General features: G+C 36.0%; 1 protein-coding gene across 10 annotated transcripts in view; it reads right to left on the bottom strand.

The window, feature by feature from the left end:
* Positions 1-26,090, bottom strand: part of LOC128238309 (mitogen-activated protein kinase kinase kinase 15-like) — a 280,117-nt gene that overhangs the window by 204,964 nt on the left and 49,063 nt on the right. For 8 of the 10 annotated variants that reach the window (XM_052954094.1, XM_052954098.1, XM_052954095.1 and 5 more), the window contains exons 5-8: positions 6,875-6,950; positions 4,857-4,949; positions 2,387-2,542; positions 2,038-2,159 (exon numbers count right to left, since the gene is read on the bottom strand). In XM_052954094.1, the coding sequence (XP_052810054.1) occupies positions 2,038-2,159; positions 2,387-2,542; positions 4,857-4,949; positions 6,875-6,950 (447 nt within the window). Of the gene's footprint in view, positions 1-2,037; positions 2,160-2,386; positions 2,546-4,675; positions 4,691-4,782; positions 4,804-4,856; positions 4,950-6,874; positions 6,951-26,090 lie in introns of those variants that run through there. The other 2 variants (XM_052954102.1, XM_052954104.1) reach the window with 2 other exon arrangements.

Raw genomic sequence — 26,090 nt, 5'->3', positions numbered from 1 at the left:
AACATCCGAGGACAACATTGATGCTCGTTTGCAAAACTGTGCACATGGTCAAAATTTCATTGCTGTAGCTTTAAAAATTTAAAAGTAAGTCAAAAAAGGTGGGGCCAGCTTTTGCCCAAGGGGCATAATTTCAAATATTTTGCTAGACGGTCATCATATGATGCTCCACAACAAATATCAAAGGTATGGGCCTTGTGGTTTGAAACAAGAAGATTTTAAAAATATTTCTTAAATAAGTCTCTAGGAAACTTGTGACCCCCGGGGCAGTGCCAGTTTTGACCCAAGTGGCATAATTTGAATAACCATGTTAGTGGACCACTAAATAAAGCCTTGTTCAAAATAGCAAGGATCTGCAAAAAGGTTTTTATCATTTACCAATTTAAGTATACCAAACCTGTGAACCCTGGGCATGGCCAGTTATGACCCCAGGGGCATAATTTGAACAAACATTTACAAGCAATTGTGACTTTACATGTAAACTTGGCTAAAAATAGACTTTGCTCATGTAGACTTGGCTAAAAATAGACTTAGCTAAAAATAGTATTTTTTAATACTTTTCAAGACCCATAATCTAGGCATGCATGGATGGATCTGGCTGGTTTTCGAAAGGAACCGAGCTTTAACGGATATCTAAATACTGTACAAGTTCCATCGAGATACAATCAAAACTGAAGACTGAATCATGTTCACAAGCAATTGTTTACAGACGCACATACTTTTTTTTTATACTTTAAAGCTCATAATCTAGGCATGCATCAAGCAATTGATTACACAATAGCATTTTTTTTTTAAACTATCAAGGCCCATAATCTAGGCATTCATGGGCGGATCTTGCTGGTTTTCGAAAGGAACCGAGCCGTAATGGATATCTAGATACTGTACAAGTTTCATCAAGATACAATCAAAACTGAAGACTGTATCGTGTTCACAAGCAATTGTTTACAGACGCACGAACGCAAGACCGCACGGACGCATGACCGCACGACAGCGCGGATGCACATACTACGTACACATTACCATCGCATAAGCTCTTCTGGCCTTTGGCCAGTAGAGCTAAAAACATGCAAAATATAATGCAGACAAGCATTCGGACCATGTTTCATTAAGATTGGATAAAAATTGCTGAATTTATTACCGTGAAATATTTCTTCTAAAGATTTGACCTAATGACATAGTTTTTGACCGGAGATTACCCATACTCATATATATTCAAGATAACATGCCGACAAATAGTCTGACCAAGTTTGATAACCATTTGATAAAAACTCTTGATTTTATTACATAAAATGAAAACTTGAATGCAGAATTGTTAACGCCCGCCCACCCGGACACCCGCCCGCCCAAACGCCCGCCAACCCGGTTTTTGCCATTCTATAACCCGTAAATTTTCGATGAAAAACCCTTTTTCCATGGAAAGGACACTAACTTTGTCTGAATGAAATAATTAAAAAGCAGTAGTTTGTTCTATTGGTATGTTTTTTCTAATCAAAGGCAGAGAGTGTTTTCCACAACTTCACACATTTGAAATGCTTTGACAGTGACAATGATGCTACTTTGCAGTGTGCACTTTCCTTAATTATTATTTTAAAACAGAAACATACTACATTGTTTTTGTAAAATATTGAAACATTTAATTCATTAACAACGTTCAATTGATATTCACTGTTTATCCCGATTTTCCACTGCCTATATAACTCAATCATGTAAACTCGAATTTCTCAGTGAGTTATGCGAATTAAGTCCCTTTGATAAAAAAAGAAAAAATTCTGTTCGTTTTCCCATTTCTTTCTCATTAAATCATTTTGAAGTAATCATTTCATTTATTTACATTTGTCTACTTATATGATTTTACCTACATCAGTGGTGTTTTCTTGAACATCTTGAGTAATTGCCAACATTAACAAAAATTGCAACACAGCAATGAAAAATAATGTGGTGCTTTCTTGTAACAAACTCATGTGTAGGAATTTGCTACAGGGCGCTTTCGTCAAGCACCCCAGTACTTTGATTAACACATGGATGTATTAACAGCCTCACCATTTTATGGCTTCCTCAAGAGCCTGCCTGTCCTGGTAATCACTCTCAACAAACTTGTCCTTGTAAATGCGGCCAGCAAGACACAGCTGATCTGGCACTGGGTTGTCAGACATCCCTATCACCTGGAATGAGGCAAAACATACAGTGGATCCAGGTACAGGTGCCATTATGGTAGCTTTTAATACATAAAAGAAACAATGAAAGTGATAACAATATATCAGTTTTAAATCCTAATTAATTATAACATTGACTTTGCTGAAAAAAATTGTATTATTCAATTCTTAACTTGTGTTCCTAAATCTTAAGATTATTTTTTTTTTAAAACACAGTAGGATATGTAGTCCCCTACCTTAAGTATAACCGTAAGGGCTTTATCTCTGTCGCCATCCTTGTTTCGTCGGTTGAGGGCAAAGGCATACAGGTTCTGTACTGCGATGGTGGCCGCGATCTTGTCATTGGGCAGGCCGGCGAGGTCTTCCACCAGCTTCACCATCGAGTTGTAGTCCTGCAAACAATCAATCACATCTCCAGTCATTCTACTTCAAAGTGAATTGACTACAGCTATCAACTGCGTGATGACTACCTCCTTTTTTTCTTTACAATGCAGGTAGATATGGACCTGTGTAAGTATATGGGTAGGTGGATTTACCTATTTATTCATATAAGAAATGAGCAGGTGGATAGAGCATGTGGACATAATTACCAATAATTACCGCCCCATTTCAATACTCCCAACTATATCAAAAATCTTTGAAAGGCATATAGCGACACAGGTACAGTTGTACTTTGAGAAAACCGATGTCATACACAAAACACAATCTGGATTTAGAAAACACCATTCATGTAACACTGCTCTAATAAGACTTATAGATACTTGGCTTAAAGATGTTGACAGTGGTAAACTAGTTGGTGCGATATTTTTGGATTTGAGAAAAGCTTTCGATTTAGTTGATCATGAAATTCTTCTTTATAAATTGAAACTGTATCATTTTTCTGAAATAGCATTGAATTTGTTTAAATCATATCTTGAAAATAGAAACCAAATTGTAAAGATTGGCAAAATTAAATCGCAAAAACTCACTGTTACATCTGGGGTACCCCAGGGTTCCATACTGGGACCCTTGCTTTTTATTTTATACATAAATGATATTGCAGTTATGCATCCAACATTAAATATAGATCTATATGCAGATGACTCAACACTTTATGAATCTGGATATCAGTTGACGGATATTCAAAATAAATTACAACATCATTTAAATTCTGTTAATAAGTGGTGTCAACTAAATAATATGTCATTGCATCCTTCCAAGACTAAATGCATGTTAATAGGGTCTGCAAATAAATTAAAAAAACTGGGAATCTTGAACTTTGTATTAATGATGTTCAAATAGTTAATGTTGTTGTGCAAAAGTTATTAGGTTTGTATATAGATAATACACTAAACTGGCATGTGCAAATCGATTATGTTTGTAAAAATCTGAATAAGAAAATGCACTTCTAAAAAATATAATATATTTCCTCACACCTGATACAAAACGAATGTTTTACAATGCATATATTCTGCCAAATTTTGATTACGGCTGCTTGGTCTGGGGCAAGGGAACCAATTCATATGTGAATAAAATAAATAACTTACAAAAACGAATTGCAAAAATCATACTTGGTAAATCTAAACGAGATTCATCAACAAATCTATTTAAAGAACTAAAATGGCTAAACTTCTCGGATAGATGTAAATACCACGCAGCAGTATTAGTTTACAAGACGTTGAATAGCATGGCTCCATCATATATGTCAGAATTAGTAACAGTTTCAGACAATAATGTATATATGCTAAGATCAATGGCACACAAAGATATTGTTTTACAAACTAGACCTCGTACTAATTATATGAAAGCATCGTTTACATATTACAGCAGAATTGTTTGGAATAATATACCTTTGGAAATACGAGAATCAAAAAACTTTAATACGTATAAAATAAAGGTCAAACAGTACCTCATAGGAAACTTGTGATTATACAAATTGTGATGTTTTATTCATAATTATATTTAACTGAGAGTATCTGTCTAATATTGATTCAACATCATCATCATGTCATCATATGCATCATTATCGTCAGCATCAACAGCATACTTATAATCATCATCATCATCGTCATCGTTGTTAGCCTCGTCTTCATGTTTGTCTTATGATTATTTGCCATATTTTCATTCTGTTTCAGAGGGCCATATCGAAAATAAGATTCTGTAGTTTTGTACATGATCTTAATATGTCACCTTCTTAAAATAAAGATATTATTATTATTATTATTATTATTATTACATACCTGTATTTCCCAGTAGGACATAATAAGGTGGATGCACATTTGCTTCCCTGTAGGACATGATCAGATTGATGTACCTATATTTTCCAAAAGGATATGAGCTGGTTGAAAAACATGTACTTACCTATATATATATGAACTGGTTAGTGTTCCTGCATTGCCCTGATTTATATCAGAAAGTGGATATATTTGTATATTCCTGTAGGATATAAACAGTTGGACATATCTGTATTTCCCGGTAGGATGTGAGCTGGTGGCCCTACCTCTATTTCTCAGTAGGATTTAAGCAGTTGGAAGTACCTACTGGTATATTTCCCTGTAGGATATGAGCTGTTAAGTACCTGTATTTCCCAGTAGAATAGGAGCAGTTGAACATAACTAACTTTTTGGGGTAGGATATGAGCAGGTGAACATACCTGTATTTCCCTGTAGGATATGAGCAGGTGAACATACCTGTACTTCCCTGTAGGATATGAGCAGGTAAACATACCTGTATTTCCCTGTAGGATATGAGCAGATTGAAGACCACATCCACAGAGAGCAGCTGGGGATCGTCCAGTCTTCGTTTCATCCCATGTAACACCTGAAATGATCAACAGAGGTAAACTAGGGCTCTCACTTAATGTGATTTATACCCCCACAGGCCCACAACCAGTGACAAAAAGCAAAATAGTTTTAAATTGGACATAAAGTATCATCAGTAAACCTTATATAGCAAAACATACTATGTTCAGAAGGTTGATGTGACCTTAACCTTGAAAGTAGGGACATCGGTCTTGTGAAACTCATGTAATCTGCATTATAAAATGTTGACAAATAACTTCCTTAGTAATTTATGTTTTTAACATTTTGATCAAGCCATCTTTCAGGTAGATGTTTTAAAGACATTTTTGCAGAAAAATATAAAACAACTGATAGAAGTCCTATTCACCTCAGCTATTCCTCCAAAAACCATCATTTTGTTAACAATAATGCAAAATCTATCAAAATTTTGAAAAAGTTAAATACACCCATTCAGGGATGTGATTTGTCCGCGGAATTCCGCGGATCTTATGGCCCCAGAGACCCCCCCCCCCCCCCAAAAAAAAATTACCTAAAAAATTTTATTTGGTTGCTTTCAGTTGTTTAAGTTAATATTCCAGTTTGCTTCAAATTTAAAGTCAGGAGAGCCCTCAAAAGAGCTTCTGAAAAGTCATTTTTTCGTCTACAGCAGTGCGCTTTTGACCCAAAGAGCGCCCCATAAACCCATGGCCAAAATAGTTCAGCCCTCCAGCTGCCAGGTCAATCACATCCCTGCCATTACACTGAGTATGAATTTATCCAATATTCGGCACAAACAAAATAGAAAACAGCAACAAGCAAATTCGTTGAATTCTTGACATCCCTCGTCTAATTAGGCAAAGTTATTTGAAATAAACCTTATATTTGTAGAGTACCACTTGTATTAGATTCCTAGGAATTTGAATGCTTTCAAAGTGATAGTTCAGATGAGTCTGAATGATAACATTTTTATAGTGGAAAATGATATCTTATACACAAACTTCTTCATGCATCTAAAACTGTCCTTCTATTAGAACTTTAGCTAACTTTTTAATAACAAGAGGGCCATGATGGCCCTAAAACGCTCACCTAAGCAAAGGGCCACAACTCGTAAAAAAACTGATAAAGCATTAAAAAAAATGTTGCAATTTAAACATATCTTCACTGATGACAATGCCTTGTTTTATATTTGTAAAGGGTCATGCAATGAATTACCTGTAAAGTTTCATTGAATTTGGCCTGGTAGTTTCAGAGATTTTTTTTAAGCAAAACAGTAAGTCTGCATTTTGATGTTGTTGTTGATCAATTTCAATGCCTTGTTGTAGTTTTGTAGAGGGTCATGCAATGAAGCTTCCTGTAAAATTTTAGTAATTTAGCCTGGTAGTTTCAGAGGAGATGTTTTTTTAAAGCAAAACAGGAAGTTGGTTCTTGTTGTTGATCAATTGCGACCCCTTGTTGTATTTTTGTAGGTTACCCAAGGAAGCTTCCTGTAAAGTTGATTTGAATTTGGACTAGTAGTTTTAGAGATGTTTTTTAAAGCAAAACAGGAAGTTGGCCATTTTGTTGTTGTTGCTGTTGTTGTTGATCAATCATGACCCCTTGTTGTATTTTTGTAGATGGTCACCCAAGGAACTTCCTCTAAAGTTTCATTGAATTTGGACAAGTAGTTTCAGAGGAGATGTGTTTTTAACGCAAAACAGGAAGTCGGCCATTTTTTTTGTTGTTGTTAATCAATCGTGACCCTTTGTTGTATATTGTAGAGGAACACCCAAGGAAGCTTTCTGAAGTTTCATTGAATTTGGCCAGGTCGTTTCAGAGGAGATCTTTTTTAAGCAATTGTAGACGGACGGACAGCCTGACGGACAGACGGACAGATGGACAATGGCAAAAAAATAAAACTTTGGAAACCTTCAATTCAGCTGGGGATAATAAATCATCAGCAAAGTATGTGGTGAAACACCAACCTACCTTGACTAGTTCATCTCCTTTGTAGAGCTCACGTGCCTTGCGAAGATCATTAAGAAACCGCTCTTTCAGGTGAGTTCTGTTTTAATACATAGATACATGTGCATTATTATATTGTAACTACAAAGTTTTTAAACACTTCAATACATTAATATTACTTGAATTGATATCTTCAGTTTCCCAGAATTTATGACATAGACAACATCATTTATCTTGATACTGGCACAAAAAAATCAGACACATATATACTTGTTGGCCAAAATGCATGCTTATGGAAACTAGTCTTTGACTATCATGTACAAGAAACATGATATTGTGTAACAGCTTATTTCCACCATTAGCACCAAAAGTAGGCCAACTAGTCAACTATATTAAATTGTAAAATAGCAGTGGGCTTTTCAGTTCAAAAATATAGCATGAGCAAACAATCTAAAGCCTTGTCGTAAACTAGAGATTGCTTTTTTGAAAAAGTGCTCGTCTCCGCTATTGTGTGGTCATAGCTGAGAAAAAATAAATGATGAACATGAAATTTGTAATTTTGGACTGGACACGAACCAACAGTGAAGTTTGGTTTATTCACCCGTATTAAATAGTGAGGCCACTCCTTTTTTATTTTTTGGTTTACAAGAATTTTTGGGATAAATGTCCACCTGGCGGTCGAAAAAAAAAAAAAAAAAAAGGAAAAAAGTCACAAAACATACTGTTAAAGGGTAAAAATCAGAGAACAACATAAAAACATTGAAAATTTATATCATTTACATGACATTTTATATTTTTAAACTGCTATTAATGCATGTTTTAATACACTCAAAGTTTCAAAGTTCTAATTAAACACACAGTTTAAATCTTACATACTGTGCATATAAAACATCAATGAAATTGACTATAAAACATGTTTACATGTATAAACTACACTTTTTATCAAAGATACATTGAATATCACTCAGCAAGACATTTGTTAAGCTTCAAGGGTATGCTAAAGCAAAAGTGAATGCAGAACACTAAACTGAACAATATTAAATTGAAAAAAAGAGAAGGCAATTTTACGCATTAAAATACAAAAAATTGCACTGTATTAAAACAATACATAATATTTTCTAAACATTGTTTCAGTTATTTCAATATTGGAAGATGCCAATAAAGTGAAATAATTACCAATTTTGTAAATAAGGAAGTAACATTTTATGAAGACATTTGAGCTTTAACATTGTGAAAGCAATTCCTGAAAAACTAAAAACCAAACTAGACCTAGATTTGAGTTTTAATAACCTTTACCATGGTGGGTCCTAGTTGTGTGTAACCCGATCCATGCTAAGTTCGGATATTTTCGGACCGGGATATTTACCATGGGATGTTCACCAAATCCATTTCAAATTCAAATCTTGCAGCAAATTACCAGTACATAAAAATCACATAACAAAATAATAAATCTAGCATGTGACTTAACTTTATGTACCAATGATAGTAACAGAGAAATCCATAATTATGTATCGGATAATTTCATCTTCTCCCAACTCCGCCATTTTGTGTATACACGAGTTCACAGGGCATCTATACTTCATGCTTGTTTATTTTTCATTTTAAAGAGTATTCCTTGGTTACAACAACAAATCTCATTTATAGTGAAATATCAAGTTCATTACAAATTGAAATGGACTTATTCCGTGTTGTTTTATCTAAATGTTTTGCACACAACTCCTGGCATTAGTATTAAAATGTCATTGAGACATGTGTTCAACTCTTTCATTGTTTTTACTCTACTATTAACCCAAACATGAATAAACGTGTAATCTAGAATAAACACAAGCTTTACATTGACTCAATAACAAGTATTTCCAAACCATTTTGTGATTTCAAATCCATAAACACCATCGACCGAACTTGTGAAACTAGGTCACCGGTGTCAACTTAGAAATTTTACTTTCGATTTCACCACTCACACTTAGTGCCCTGTTATTTGATATTTAACCATAAAATGTTTTTTTTTCACACATAATTTACAGATATTTGTGTCTACTAATTCGATGGCAGCCGCTGACAATTTTTTTTTTTATCTATAAACAACAATATTTTCATGACCTAAATTGGCGGGGAATAACAACAATCACCTGACAGTTATTGTTTGTGTCGGCTGTTAAATTTGCCAATGTTTATTGCTATTGTTATTTTAACAACTCCTGCATATTTTAATTAATTTTTCATACAAAGAATGACTGCTATCGTCAATTTCGCCATTGCCATCGACGCTGCCATAACAGTTGACTGGCTCACATGCTATCACTATAAATTGGCAAATACGGCCACGGAACAACAAACCAGTCGAGATCTACTGCTTTCGTACTCTTATCTGTGCGTTTTTCTTTCGTTTCGCACCAAAATCAATACGGTCGGGAAAATAATTTTGAAAAAATAGTGAAATTCATTTTTTATTTTTTTTGTACTTTTCGGAAAATTAGACCCGCCGGTTTTGTAAACCAATTTATATAAAAGTAGTGGCCTGAAGAGAAAAAAGTGTTGTTGATTAATCTTGGAAAATGTAAACAAAGTTTGCATTGTTTGAAGTTCCTGGGCGCAAGCGTTATTCATTTATTGATCGGAAACCAGTTTTCAGCTCAAGGTCATCGTGACATTGACCTTTGACCTACTGATCACAAAATCAAGAGGATCATCTAAATGACCAACTTGCATACCAAGTATTAAGTTTTTGGTTGCAAGTGTTCTTTAGTAACTGAGTGGTAACTGTTCTTCACCTCAAGGTCACAGCAACCTTGACCTTTGACCTACTGATCTCAAAATCAATAGGGGTCATCAACTTGTCATGACTGACTAGCATACCAATTATGAAGTTCCTGGGTGCAAACGCTCTTTATTTATTGAGCAGAAACAAAGTGTGACGAACAGACTGACTGACTGACTAACAGACTGATCATAAATCAATAGGGGTCATCTACTAGTCATGACCAATTTGCATACCAAGTATGAAGTTCCTGGGTGCAAGCGTTGTTTAGTTATTGAGCGAAACCATTTCCTCACCTCAAGGTCACGGTGACCTTAACCTTTGACCTACTGATCTCAAAATCAATAGGAGTCGTCTCCTAGTCATGACCAACTAGCATACCAAGTGTTACATTCTTTGGGTACAAGTGTTCTTTAGTTATTGAGCAGAAACCATTTTTAAGCTTAAAGTCACCGCCAACATATCTTTTTTTACCTGAAGGTAACCTTGACCTTTAACCTTTTCATCTCAAAATCAATAGGGGTCATCTTCTAGTCATGACCAACAAGCATACCAAGTATGAAGTTCCTCGACCCAAAGGATCTTTAGTTATTGAGCGGAAACCATTTCTTCACCTCAAGGTCCTGCGACCTTGACCTTTGACTGATTGATCTCAAAAACAATAGGAGTCATCTTATAGTCATGAACAACTTGCATACCAAGTATGAAGTTCCTGGACCCAAATGATCTTTAGTTATTGAGCGGAAACCGTTTCTTCACCTCAAGGTCATGGCGACCTTGACCTTTGACCTACTGATCTATAAATCAATAGAGGTCATCTACTAGTCATGAACAACTAGCATACAAAATATGAAGTTTCTGGGTTCAAGCGTTCTTTATTTAATGAGCAGAAACCGTTTCTTCACCTCAAGGTCACAGAGCCCTTGACCTTTGACCTACTGATCTTAAAATCAACCGGAATTATCTACTAGACATGACCAACTAGCATACCAAGTATGAAGTTCCTGGGTACAAGCGTTCTTAAGTTATTCAGCAGAAACCATTTTTAAGCTTAAGGTCACTGCCAACATATCGTTTTTCACCCCAACATAGTGTGACGTAGTGACTGACTGACGAACAGGGCAAAAACAATATGTCTCCCCATGAATGGGGGAGACATAAAAACTGTATACTTGACATATAGCAAAAGCTGTCCTATGCTGTCACAGGACAGCATACACAACTACATTCTACTTTGTCTTAGAAATTTATTCATTAATGATGCAACATGTACCTGTCAAAATCATTCATCAGTGTAAGGTATAAAGCCACTAAACAAGCAAATTCATTGAATTGATATCCCCCGCCTGATTAGGCTAAGTCAAGGAATGGAAATCAACTGTTGGTGAAATAAATATACGAGTTTGAGTTTGATTCCAACTGTTTGAAATTAAAAAAATATTGTACAATTATAAGGTAGCATTTAGAATTTGACAAAGAAACCTAGTTTATGACTCCATGTTACCCAGTTCCAACTAATCTAAGATTTAATCAAGGCAAACATTCTGATCAAGTTTCATGAAGATTGGTCCAGATATATTTAAAAAAAAATATATAGCCTCTAGAGCGTCCACAAGAATTTTTTTTTAAGATTTGACCAAGTGATGTAATTTTTGACCCCACATGACCTACTAGTTTTAAACTTCCAAGATTTTATCGAGGCAAACATGTATTCTGATTAAGTTTCATGGAAATTAGAGCAGATGTCTTGCCTCTAGAGTATTCCCAAGATTTCTGTAAGATATGACCTAGTGATCTAGTTTTTGACCCCATGTGACCAATTTTAAAACTCTTGTAAGATTTCATTAAGGCAAACATTCTGACCAAATTTGAACATAACTGACCATTCAATACCAATGTTTGGTTCGGGACATAAGATTTCACCTATGACCTGGTTTCTGACCCCATGTGACCCAGTTTCGAGCTATTCAACAACAATCAAGGAAAACAGTCTGATTAAGTTTCATGAATATCAGATTGACTCTAGTGTGTTCCCAATATTTTTTCTAAGATTTGACCTATTGACCTTGTTTTTGACCAATATGACCCACTTTTAAAATCGCAACAAATTTAACCCAAGAGAACATTCTGACCGTGTCTGAAAATAATCCGACCAATCACCACCATAAAATAGTTTCGGACAAAAGATTTGAAGAGAGATTTGAAAGATTTGACCTAGTGAAAAAAATTCTAAGATTTGAGCTAGTGAACTAATTTTCGATCATGTGACCCCATTTTAAACAGATCCAAGATTTCATCAAGGAAAACATTCTGATTAAGTTTTATGAATAATTGACCATGTATAATGCCTCTAGTATGGTCCAAAGATTTGACCTAGTGACCTAGTTTTTAACCCCATGTGACCAACTTTTTTAAGTGGTCCATATTTTATCTAAGGGCCAATTTTAAACATAACTTGACCAAGTATTACCATAATACGGCCCGGACAAGATTTTTCTGAGATTTGACCTAGTGACCTAACTTTTGATCATATGTGACCCAGTTTTATCACAACCAAGAGTTAATCAAGGAAAACATTCTGAGTTTCATGAATATTTGACCATATATAATGCCTCTAGTATGTTCTAAAGATTTTTCTAAGATTTGACTTAGTGACCTAGTTTTTGACCCCATGCAAACCACTTTTACAAGTGGTCGAGATCTGATCAAGGGGAACATTCTGATACATTTGAACATTTTTCTGATCAAAACCTACCAAGGTAAGGACGGACAGATGTACGGACGGATGGATGCATGGAATGACGGACGGACAACGCCAAAATAATATCCCCCTCCCGAAACCTTCGATTTGGCAGGGGATAATGAATGGCATCAAGATATTTGTCAGATAGTGCATGTGATTATTAAGCTGCATTGTTTTCATGACTGATAAAATATGATACTAGCATATTGACAAGAAAATGAAAAAAAATGACAAATGATCATAGTAGATAAAAAAAAGAGTAATTTGTCAAGTACTATATTCAGTTGGATCAATGTTATTCCAGATATAAGGAAAACATGCCCAAGTTTAAAAAAATATCACAGATTAGACATTATGACCCAGCTTTTGATCCAATGCAACCCACAATTTAAGTGTACCAAAATAACCTGAAGGTGAACATTCTAACAACTGTTTGAACAAAATCTGACTGATCAATACCTATATTTGGCTGCAGACAGGCTTTTTCAAAGATTTGAACTAGTGATCTAGCTTTATACCTCATGTGACACAGTTTCAAATAGTCAATTATTTCATCAAGCAAAACATTTTTATTGGACCACATAAACTGTCTAGTATTTTCCAAAAGATTTTCAAAGATTTGACCTAGTGACCTAAATTTGACCCAATGTGACCCAGTTTCATAATTCAGTGAGATTTTATCATGGGAAACGGAAACATTCTGTCCAAGTTTGAACATAATCTTGTTAATCATTACCATGATATGGTTTCTGACAAATCAAACTAAGATTTGACTTAGTGACCTAATTTTGTATCACAGGTGACCCAGTTCATGTTTCCAAGAGTTCATCAGGGGAAACATTCCGAATGCGTTAAATGAATATTCAACCAAATATAATGTCTCTAGTGTGTTCCATAGATTTTTGTACGATTGGACCCAGTGACCTAGTTTTTGTACCCAATGTGACCCACTTTTGCAAGCAGTCAAGATTTCATCAAGGGGAACATTCTAACAAAGTTTGAATAATATTCTAACAATCCCTTTTAAGATATGGCAAAAAAAGTGGGTCGGACGGATGGACATATGGACTTCCGGGCGGACGGACGGAAATGTGGATGGAGGGACAGACGGACGGAAGGACGCCCAATGCCAAAACACAGTCCTTCTCCAAAATCCTTAAAGTCCACTGGGGGATAATAATATATGTAAATGAAGGGCCATAATTTGTATATAATATTATACAGAGTTGTCTAACTGAACTGTGTAAAGGCCCTTAACAATTGTATGAAGTATGAAGTCCATTAAATAAATAGTATTGGAGATCTGAGTTAAAACCCCAAGTAACCTTAAAAGTCAATCAAGGGTCATTATTTGTATTTGGACAATATGGAATTATGTTTAGTAATTGTGTGATGTCCATGAACAATTGTGTGAAGTATTAAATTAATTTGAATCAATGGTATTCAAGGCATAAGAAACAAGAAATGCCGCAATGCGACTAAACCAGGTTTTTAATGATTGACAGAAGAACTTCAGCCTGTGTCTGTTTTTCTGTTTTTAGTAACAGTGATCTTGAACATAGGGACCCCAAATGCAATCCATTGAAAGGTATCCATAAACTCTTCCTTTATACCAAGTTGTGTCAGGATATGTCAACCCTAAATTAAGCTATTCAGTTTCAACCATTTTTCTATTTTTAGTAACAGTGAGCTTGACCTTGAATCTAGGGACCCCAAACGCAATCCCATGAAAGGTACCCATAAACTCTTTCTATAGACCAAGTTTGGTCAAGATATGTCAACCCTTACTAAAGTTATTCAGTTTCAACCGTTTTTCTATTTTAAGAAACAGTCACCTTGACCTTGAACCTAGGGACCCCAAACGCAATCCCATGAAAGGTATCCATAAACTCTTCCTTTCGGTCAAGTTTGGTCAAGATATGTCAACCCTAACTAAAGCTATTCAGTTTGAACCATTTTTTATTTTTAGTAACAGTGACCTTGACCTTGAATCTAGGGACCCCAAACGCAATCCCATGAAAGGTACCCATAAACTCTTTCTATAGACCAAGTTTGGTCAAGAAATGTCAACCCTTACTAAAGATATTCAGTTTTAACCATTTTTCTATTTTTAAACAGTGACCTTGACCCTAGGGACCCCAAATGCAATCCCATGAAAGGTATCCATAACTCTTCTGATAGACCAAGCTTAGTCCAGATATGTCATCCCGAACTAAAGTTATTCAGTTTCAACCGTTTTTCTATTTTTAGTAACAGTGACCTTGACCTTGACCCTAGGGACCCCAAACGCAATCCCATGAAAGGTTTCCATAAACTCTTCCTATTGATCAAGTTTGGTCAAGATATGTGATTCAGTTTCAACCGTTTTTCTATTTTTAGTAACAGTGACCTTGACCTTGACCCTAGGGACCCTAAACGCAATCCCATGAAAGGTATCCATAAACTCTTCCTATTGATCAAGTTTGGTCAAGATATGTCAACCCTAACTAAAGTTATTGAGTTTCAACTGTCTTTCTATTTTTAGTAACAGTGACCTTGACCTTGACCCTAGGAACCCTCAACGCAATCCCATGAAAGGTCTCCATAAACTCTTCCTATTGACCAAGTTTAGTCAAGATATGTCATCCCGTACTAAAGTTATTCAGTTTCATAGGTGAGTTTGACGCAGAGACCTCTTGGTTCTTTAATGTGCTTGGTGTAAAGCACGGATACAAAAGGATAAAATTTTCCTGGGTTGAGTGAGTACACATGGAGGCAGAAGGGTGCAACCTTAAAAAAGGACAGAGTACAGCACCCTTCCACAGCTCTTTAAGCTTAGACCCTGTATAAGTAAACAGTACACTTTCTTTATCTTGTAAATTATTTTAGAAATAAGAATTTCATCCATGTTTTAGGCAAAGGGCCGAATTCAGAACATTCACTCTCACTCCAACTCCAACCACATTCTCGTAAGTGAGACTCAATTGATCTCTTGAGTGAAATAAGAGGAGTGACACTCAAGTGATCTGCTCGTATTCACACGCCTCCCTTACACTCCACTTCAGTGACCAATACAGTATATATACATGTATGTTTATATGATCATATCGGATTATCTGTTTGTCTATGGTGTTGTTATACATTGTACACATACCTTATTGTTAATTAGATATGGCGACAAAAATGACAATAATATTATTATTCTGAAACTGAAATTTACATTTTAAAACAATTGGTTAACAAAAACTAACGTTTTGGATTGTAAATAACTGTTGTAAAATGCGTTTAAATGCATGTGTTTTGTTGTTGTTGTTTTAAATTTGTTGCCGTTTTCCATTGTATCCCCTAATTTAAATATGTATTCATTCAAAATCTTGCTTATGTTTTCGGCATAAAGCGGTCTTGGGCATTTGAATATTAATAATAATTAATAATAATAATAGCAATAATAATAATAATTATAATAATTATAATAATAAAAAATAATAATAATGTTGATGATATGATGGTGGTGGTTTTAATGATGATGATGATATGATGATAATTATTAAATAATCCAATTGAATGTAGGCTGAAAAATATTAATTCCCTGACAACACTCTGAAATGGCTTTGCGGCGTAATGTTAGCGGCCTGGCGGCTGAGGTGCCTCATGTGACTAGCGGCCTAATACAATGACAAATTAAATGTTTCTAATCATAAATCAACACCCTTTAGCGAATATCAGCATTTCCCCCTTTTTCAGGGCTGCTGTATTGAGTTTTTGGGATTTCTAGGCCGCTAGGCCATTAGGCTAGGACGCTAGGCCACTGGACTGCTTGATCGACTCTTTGAAAAAAAATGCTCCAGCGTGATGATTTCTGCATAGGAAAACAAGTAATTTAGCATTGTTTAAGAAAGGAACTCATATTAAACTGCTTTGAAGTAGAAAACAATTTAAGGCCGCTATGTACAAATGAAAAACATTGATTTATCATATTTCCCAATTAAACGCATGAACAATGACCTTGAATTAGAGAACAAGTCTAGGCCACTAGTCTTCCAACTTCACGCTGCTAGGCCGCTAACTTCATGCCGCTAGGCTGCTAACTTCGCATACATTTAGCTGCATGTCCTTGCAGCCATCGATGAATTGTAAACATCAACTTTGCTGGGCGTTCAAGATCATTACGAAACAAAACAAATATATGATTGGCGCATCCTTTTGAAAACCTTATTTTTTTTATAGATGGCCACATTATTGAAGTACATGCACTTCAATGGATTATGCCGGTCTCTTAAATATTGTCCTGGAACGAGGATGTCCCTTATTTGTTCTAAATATCTCATATATTTTATCTTTTGTACTTGTCATGATCTTTTATCAATTACACTCATTCAATCCATATTCACAACCAATCCTAGAGGGCGGTTCAAGTGGCCTCGCCGAGCACTCACAAATGTCCCACTCACGCAAAACACTTGAGTTTCACTCACACCTGTGAATACGGGTATACCTTTCACTCGAAAAATATCTTGACTGTTATGTGATTACAGAGGATTAACTCATTGAGTGTAAGTGAGAGTTGTTTTTCTCAATTCGGCCCAAAGAAATAGAGGTCAATGCTAATAGTAGCGATGCGCAATTGGCTTGGATTTTCATAATCAATTAATCGGAGACCCTGATCGATCTATTATCCGATTAAATGGCTGTAATCAGACAGTGTCACAAAAGCATCATTTTCTGATATATATCAATAAGGACCTTAGTTTTCATATATTATCATTTCTGATGCTTCAGTTGGAGCGGTCACAGACAGCTATATCCCCCGCCTAATGGGGGCATTTTTTGTAACGAAAGCCAATCAATGGTAAGGGTAGTTTCTCAGGAACATAAGAAATGCGTAAAATTAAGAAAGGGCAATCGCCAAAGCCCGACAATATGCGCTGCGTCACTATATAGTCATCAATATGTGAAAAGTTAGTAGAAATCGCATGAAAAACGTAAGAGCAGTTGCGAAGAAACCAATTTTAAATGTAAAATAAACAAAGGGCTATAACTCTTTCAAAAATGGTCAAAGCGCAAAAGCCTGACAATATGCGCTGCATCACTATACAGTCATCAATCTGTGAAAGTTTGGTAGAAATTGCATGAAAAACTTAAGAGGATTTGCAAAGAAACCAATTTTAAATGTAAAATAAAGAAAGGGCAATAACTCTTTCAAAAATGGCCGAATCACGAAAGCCTGACAATACCCACTGCATCACTATACAGTCATTAATCTGTGAATGTTTGGTAGAAATCGCATGAAAACTTAAGAGGAGTTGCGAAGAAACCAATTTTAAATGTAAAATAAAGAAAGGGGATTAACTCTTTCAAAAATGGTCGAATCAAGAAAGCCTGACAATATGCGCTGCGTCACTATATAGTCATCAATCTGTGAAAGTTTGGTAGAAATCGCATGAAAAATGTTAAGAGGATTTTCGAAGAAACCAATTTTAAATGTAAAATAAGCAAAGGGCAATAACTCTTTCAAAAATGGTCAAATCGCAAAAGCCAGACAATATGCGCTGCTTCACTTTATGATCATCAATCTGTGAAAGTTTGGTAGAAATCACATGAAAAATGTAAGAGAAGTTGCGAAGAAACCAATTCTAAATGTAAAATAAGCAAAGGGCAATAACTCTTTCAAAAATAGTCCAATCGCGAAAGCTCGACAATATGCTCTGCGTCACTATATAGTCATCAATCTGTGAAAGTTTGGTAGGAATCACATGAAAAACGTAAGAGGATTTTCGAAGAAACCAATTTTAAATGTAAAATAAGCAAAGGGCAATAACTCTTTCAAAAATGGTCAAATCGCAAAAGCCAGACAATATGCGCTGCTTCACTTTATGATCATCAATCTGTGAAAGTTGAAAATAATAGAAAAAGTAGAAATCGCATGAAAAACGAGGATTTTCGAAGAAACCAATTTTAAATGTAAAATAAGCAAAGGGCAATTACTCTTTCAAAAATGGTTGAATCAGGAACACCTGACAATATGCGCTGCTTCACTTTATGATCATCAATCTGTGAAAGTTTGGTAGAAATCGCATGAGAAATGTAAGAGGAGATGCAAAGAAATGAATGTGGGACGGATGGACGCACACACAGACGCACGAAATCACGCCAACCATTACTATATCCCCTCGCCTTTTCAAGGCGGGGGATAAAAAATAAATTACCCAAGGTTTAGGAACTAACAGAACATTTCATGGGCATGTTTACACTACCAGTATAAAGAAGACAGTACGGAGTCACGCTCTAGTAAGTTTTCAAAAATAGAACAAATATGGAAAATACCGAGTTTTATCTCGAATCTTTCCGGGATGCTCCGAGGCGTGCATAATACAAAGTGAATACAAATGACGTAATCACCTAGCTCAATCATTGGATAAATTTAGCGCTTTCGCGCACTATATGTAAACCCCATCAACCTTTGTATATATTTCCGCCCAAATGTCAAAGTATAGACGCTACATTTACTGTTGCTTTATTTACTTTAAATTTATTATGCTATTGTTTTTAATACTTACAGACTTAATGAAATGTGTAGCGTACTTGCCGAATCGGTATTACCCGATGGCGATATACAAAGTGAACAATGTCAAATTATTGGACAGCTTTGTTATCAAAAAGTGGCCAGCATCTGATGAGTCTTTTCGTACCCCCCAAAATGAATAAGCCATCAACAAGTTCTAGTAGTCGAGTCACGTAAGATTAATGCTGACAATATTATAAGGGAATAAAGCAAATTATAAGATTGCAAGTTGATTTTTCATTTTGCGAGTTGCCTCAAAAAGCACGCGCAAAATTTTACGAGTGCTCCTCAAAGTTAAATTTGAACCCTGGTAAAAGTCTGTATATTTTTATAAATTGAGTCCACAGAGACTTTGAAATAGGCAAAATAATGTTTATCAATCTGTTGGTGATGTTCAAAAAATATTTATCATGTATACCCAGTAAACAATAAAATTGGTGAAAGACGACAATCTTTTATTAGTCGGCGCCCAAAAGGGCGCAGACTATATTTGATATTACATTAGAAATATTCCAACTTAAAGACTAGTTCATAAATTGCAGAACAATGCTTTTAATAGTTTCGACGTTGCATGATAAAATATGAAGTTTAGTATGTTTTATAAAATTTTACACTTTAATTGATAATGAAACCTTAAATTATAATAGCCGTACTTATCATTTTGAAAATTTTGATTTCAAATACCAACTCGGCCATCTCCAAGAAAGATACAGGCTGAGGTGTTCCGATTGATATCAAAAATAGATGAAGGTTACACGGTACTATTACAATCTCCTTTATGTTTGTAAACCTCATACGCAGTAATCTCCCTTGGTGGCAACAAAAATGCTGAGTTTTGAAAAATTAACCTTGAACTTAATTGTTTGTTTTGAAAATGTCATTCGAAAGAATGAACTCCAGATAATTTCCACTTGATATATAGTATTTTTTATCCCCGTTCTATATACTCATATGAGTGAATTGTGTTACAAAAACTTATACCAAATATAAAGCAAGGATTTCACATTACATGCCGGTACAAATAAAAGGTGAATTTCATGCTATTGAAATATATGTATTAGACCATTGACTCTATTTCTTCCAAAGAAACGTATGTATATTTTTGTTATAATTTAGTTTGTACCGGAGGATTAAGTTGTGAAAATAAAACAGAATATCTATAATTCCGGGCTTAAACTATTGTAACGATATCATTAACCATATCCTTTGAGCATATGTACACCCAACATAAATATAGTTCTCAGCTCTACATCGTATAGCGGAGAACAATTGTCTCAAAATAGCCTGTTAAAAACTGGTTTGGTCGGTTTTGTAGGTGGCGCTATAAAGCGCGGGAAATGACGTAGTTAGGCGGGTAAAGTGGGCTTTGGTCATTTCTACCGAGACTGCTGTTCGGGCAACATCAAACTTGAAGTCGTTGTTTTGTTTTCATAGAAAGTTTTTTACTTACAATGGACGGCTCTGATGTAAATGACTTGATAGAAGCCAGGCTGACACAGCATAAGAACGATATGCTAGAGCAGATAGGGAACATGTTTAAGCTAAGTACCACTTCTCATTCACAAGAATTGTCGAAAATCAGTAGGATCATTTCTACGGAAACTCCAAAGTTCAAACGCAAATCGAACGAGGAGCAATATAAGATTAATGGAAAGGTTTTAAGGACGCTAGAAAATGCAGTTAACACAGAGGATCAGATAGAGTCAAAAACTTTCATCAAAGAAGGTATTATATCTCTTTACCGATATCTTGAGTTTTAGGTTTACAGTTAAACGATCTAATAACATGCTCAAAATACTCGTGGAAATCATGAGCTAAACAGCTTGACACGTTATAGTAATAAGTACATGGCAGTGAGAGGTTTAGGATTGTGTAAAATACAAATACAAAGTAAGACATTAAACGTACATTTAGTAATATTATTGAAGTGTTTATTTATAATTGAAACAGAAATTACAGGGCACGTGTTTAATCAGGATTATAGTTTTATTATCGTATAATCTAATAGGCGCATTATCTTTGGAACAGATAAAGAAAGTACACTCATATTTATTTTCTTTAGCCATGGAGATGCTATCACACCGTCAAAAATTGGTGATGCTAGCTGATTCGAGCGAGCTTGGTTGGCGCGTAGTTCATGAGTACGAGTCTAACCCGTTGGCAGAGGATTCGGAGGACGAAAAGAGGATCTTGAAGGCCGAATCTCGCGCGTCCCGGAAGTTTAAGACAGAGAGGGGCCGTAAGACACGTGGGCGTTTTCATCCCTTTCAACGAGGTGCCGGAAGAGCAGTTCAAAGTGCTCAACCTGCGAGCATACCTCCAGCAACATCAACGAAGCCTGGGTTGTGCTTCAACTGTGGGAAGGCCGGTCCTTGGAGGCTAGAGTGTCCTAGCAGTTCTAACAATAAGATGAGTATTGGTTATTGTTGTTTTAGTAGTGTAGAAATGCAGCAGTTCGAGGAAGCTGCAGATACACAACAGCTCGAAGAAGCTGTCGATATAACACCGCTCGAGGTAACGGTGGACTACTCACAGTTTGAGAAGGCACGAGAAGTCAGAGAAGTAAGTTCTCAAAAGATTGACACTCACTCCGCGGAATCACCTGCTGGTAGGCTTAAAACACATGTTTCGAAATGGCGAGAGGTTTCTGATAATTCTTACATAATAAATGTCATAGAGCAAGGCTACAAATTGCCATTCAAAACCCTACCTAAAGAGGCGGAATTAAAAAACAATAAGTCTGCACTTGAAAACAAAGATTTTGTAAGCAAAGAAATACAATGTTTGTTAGACAAGGGGGTGGTGTTTAAGACGAACGAAAAACCTATGGTCGTAAACCCACTGACTGTAGCTTATGGGAAGTCAGGAAAACCCAGGTTAGTGCTAGACTGTAGACATATAAACCCTCATTTACATTTGTTTAGAGTCAAGTTCGAGGACATAAATGTAGCATATGAGCTTTTCAAACCTGGAACATATGTGTACACGTACGACCTCAAAAGTGCCTACCATCACATTGATATATTCGAACCACATAGGTCGTTTTTGGGGTTCGCCTGGGAAATTAATGGTAAAACGGAATATTTTGCATATGGTTCCTTGCCATTTGGTGTATCCGTTGCTGGTCACATATTCACTAAGGTCTTACGGGTCGTAGTAAATTTTCTGAGGTCAAAAGGACACAAGGTCATTATGTTTTTAGATGACGGCATCGGCGGAAAGGAAACATTCTCAGAAGCTCTAGAATCGAGCCATTATGTTGAGCAATCTCTGATTGATTTTGGTTTCTTGTTGGCAAACGAAAAATGTAATTGGCTGCCTAGTCTTAAGGCAGAGTGGCTCGGATATTTTATCAACTTTGATATAAACAGATTTTTTATACAGACGCATAGGATTGAAAAACTAGAACATATTTTACAAAAGGTATTAGACATTGTTTTAAAAGATAAATGTAGTGTGATACAGGCCAGGTTATTAGCTTCAGTTATTGGTCAAATAATTTCTTTGCAATTTGTTGTTGGCAAGAAAGTTCGTATGATTACCAGGTTCATGTACAATTGTTTAGTCACCAGGGCAAGCTGGAATTCGCCAGTATTGGTGTCACAAAAAGCCATTGAAGAGCTTATATTTTGGAAGGATAACGTGCGTATCCTTAATGATTCTGGACGAAGCTTGACGTCTGTAACTGTATCTCAGTTTGCAGTATTTTGTGACGCTAGCGCTGATGGATACGGCGGTTATATAGAGAGAACGGGTTTTGATAATAAAGGACTCCCGGAGGTGGGCCCATTGCGTCCGGAAGTAGGCGGACATTCCAATGTAAATGGTATTTTAGAAACAGAAGTTAGTCTTAGAACGCAGACTGCATCTAGTAGGTTTTCATTGGGCGCGAGCAATATTATGTCATTGGGTGGTGAGGGAACATCTGCTCCCCCGGAAGTTGGCAGTAAGTTGATCGGGGTTACTAAACAGAAGTGTCATAAGACATATACTGGTAATCAAACTACAGAAGTTGGAGGTAAGTCACCCCTGGTAGTGGGTAGAAAGTCGTCCCCGGAAGTGGGCCGTAAGTCGCCCCCGGAAGTGGGCAAAATGTCGCCCCCGGAAGTAGTCAATATGTCGTTTCCGGAAGTAGGCAGTAAGTCGCCCCCGGAAGTAAGAAGTAAGTCGCCCCCGGAAGTGGGCAGTAAGTCGCCCCCGGAAGTGGGCAGTCAGTCGCCCCCGGAAGTGGGCAGTCAGTCGCCCCCGGAAGTGGGCAGTAAGTTGCTCCCGGAAGCGAGCAGTGTGTCATGTCTAGAAGTAGGGCATTTCGCAGTTGGTAATGCTGAGTTGTCCCTTGTAGAGAAAAAATGTTCACTCCAGGAAAAGGGTAATATATTTTTTCAAAAAGAGATTAAGCTACACGGTCATAAAACAAGAACGAAGGGTAGATCACTCCTGGAAGAGAGCGGACTAAGTAAACAAGAATCTGAAAGGTTTGATTTTTCAAAAGCTTTGGCTTTGAATGATTCAGTTGTAGTCGGTACGTGGTCAGAGTCAGAACGACAAAAAAGTTCTACATGGAGAGAAATTGAGGCTGTCAGACGGGTAATGGTAAGTCAAGTGGACATAATTAGGGATAAAACTGTAAAAGTTTATTCAGATAATAAGAACGTACAGTCTATTTTGAAAAATGGTAGCAAAAAAGGAGGATTTACATTTAATCGCATCTGATATTTTTCATTTTTGTGAGAAAAATTATGTTTCGATAGAACCAGAATGGATTCCAAGGAATGATAATTGTCAAGCAGATTTTTTAAGCAGATGTGGAGACTGTGACGACTGGTTTTTATCAAAAATGTGGTTCTGTTATTTTGACAATCTTTGGGGAAAATACGAAGTAGATAGATTTGCTTCTTCCTACAATAAACAATGTAAGCGATTCAATTCAAGATGGTGGGTTCCTGGAACGGAAGGTATTGATGCCTTCAGTCAATCTTGGAAAGGATCTAACAATTGGCTTGTGCCTCCACCAAGATTGGCCGTAAAGTGTATTTCAAAGATTGAAAAGGAGAATGCGGAATGTACGCTGGTGGTGCCGCTTTGGGTGTCGGCACCATTTTGGCCTTGTCTTTTACAAAAAGAAGGTATATTTAAAAGTTATATACGAGAATACAAGGTTTTACCAAAACATGGAGTGATTGGCAATGGAAAGGGTAATAACGGGGTTTTCAGTAAGAATCCGTTACCTTTTCATATGATTGCTCTTAAGACAAAGTTTGTATAAGATAGATGTTCATACATTGATTATTTTGACAGGTCCTGGTCTGAAAGCAACAATTCAGCAACAGATAAAAGAGGTCGGCATAGACATTAGCAAATCGGATGATATCGCTGGAAAGATGGCAAGCTATGTTTTAAAATCGAGGGCGCCGTCTACAACGGAGAAGTATAGTGGTAATGTTTCAAAAGTTTTGAAAAGTTTTGTGATTCAATGCATTTATCATGCCGACTAGCGAATGCTATGTCCATGGCAATATACATATCTCCTATGCTTGATAATGGAAAATCTTACAGTGTCATTTCTTCGGCAATTTATGCCATTAAATGGATTCATTCTATACACGGATTGGCAGATCCTACGGATAGCAGTTTTGTGAAACATTTATGTGATGCCGCAAAAAGACTACGTTCTAAACCTAAGAATAAGAAAGATGTTGTAGATTCCACAATGCTCATAGATTTGTGTACTTTAATGGAGAAAGACATGTCACTAACAAATGTAAGAGATTTAGCAATGATATTACTGTGCTATGCTGGATTTTTGCGTTATAACGAAATGAGCAACCTCCGTTGTTCGGACGTGAATTTTCAAACTGATCATATAGTGCTCAAGATAAGATTAAGTAAAACTGACATTTATAGGGAGGGAAGGGAGGTTTTGATAGCTAAAGGTAGCACAATTGCTTGTCCATATATCATGTTACAACGTTATATGAATTTGGCAGGACTTGATGAAACTTCAGATGAATTTTTATTCAAACCCGTCTTAAAATCAAAGGCCTCTTTTCGATTAATAACTAAAGACAAAAAGATCAGTTACACTAAGGCCAAGGAATGTATTGTTTCAAAATTATCATCGGTAGCACCAAATCTCAAGCTGGGTACGCATACTTAACGAGCTAGCGGTGCTACATCCGCAGCAAACGCGGATGGTATATCTGATAGATGTATAAAGAGGCACGGTAGATGGAAAACTGACCAGGCAAAGGACGGTTATATAAAGGATTCATTAGACAAGAAATTATTGATAACAAAATCATTAAAGTTATGAAATGGTAATAATATGTTATGAAGAATCACGAAAATATAAAAAACTCTTCTAAATTTGCTAATAGATCTATAAACTAGTCTCGTCAGCATAAACGGTGTTTGTTTTGGTAAGGGTGAGTTGAGACACAAAAATATTATTATTCAATAATAAACATTTTGGTTATCTGCACGCACGTTTTTCTTCTAATTTCATTGCGCCGACTTGATGCTATGCATAAACTTTTTTCTTGTTGATATCGAAACATAAAAAATATATTCCACATTGTTAGAGTATGATACATTTTGCTGATTGGGTCAGTGACATTTTACAGTGTTTAAATTGTGCTTACAAGAATTAGCAGCACTGGATTAAGAATGGAGGCTCTATTGATTCAAGAAAATTGCCAATTTCAGGGCCATATTCAAGTCATGCAACGGATCTGGCTAAATTTTGAAACGTACTGACGACTAATGGATATTTAACTAGAGCTATCACTGAAGGTGATTAATACTCCCGAATGCCACCCTGATATGAAATTGCAGTCAACTATTTGGAAAGCCAACCTATAAATGACAACTTTATTTTATTCATTTTTTGATTATGTTTTTAAAAGTTCGAAAAAAGGCTTTAAACAATATCAGTGATGCTAATACTGAGATGTTAATACTGATATATATATACTGATAAAGCACAGAATATACGATTGCCTATGACCATCTATAAATGAGTTAAGTTACTTTTTTTATACCAGTAGTTTAAAAGTAATGGTTTATATAAACAAATTTAGAAAGGAAAACACATAAAATGTTATGGATGGGGTTATTTTTGTTTTGTACAATTTCCGATTGTTATTGTTAAACTTAGAAAATAACGCTTTTATAATTGTTGTGCATTGCACAAGTTTAC

This window comes from Mya arenaria, chromosome 6 (assembly GCF_026914265.1).
Source record: "Mya arenaria isolate MELC-2E11 chromosome 6, ASM2691426v1".
Taxonomy (NCBI): domain Eukaryota; kingdom Metazoa; phylum Mollusca; class Bivalvia; order Myida; family Myidae; genus Mya; species Mya arenaria.
This window is presented reverse-complemented; position numbering and strand designations above follow the sequence as displayed.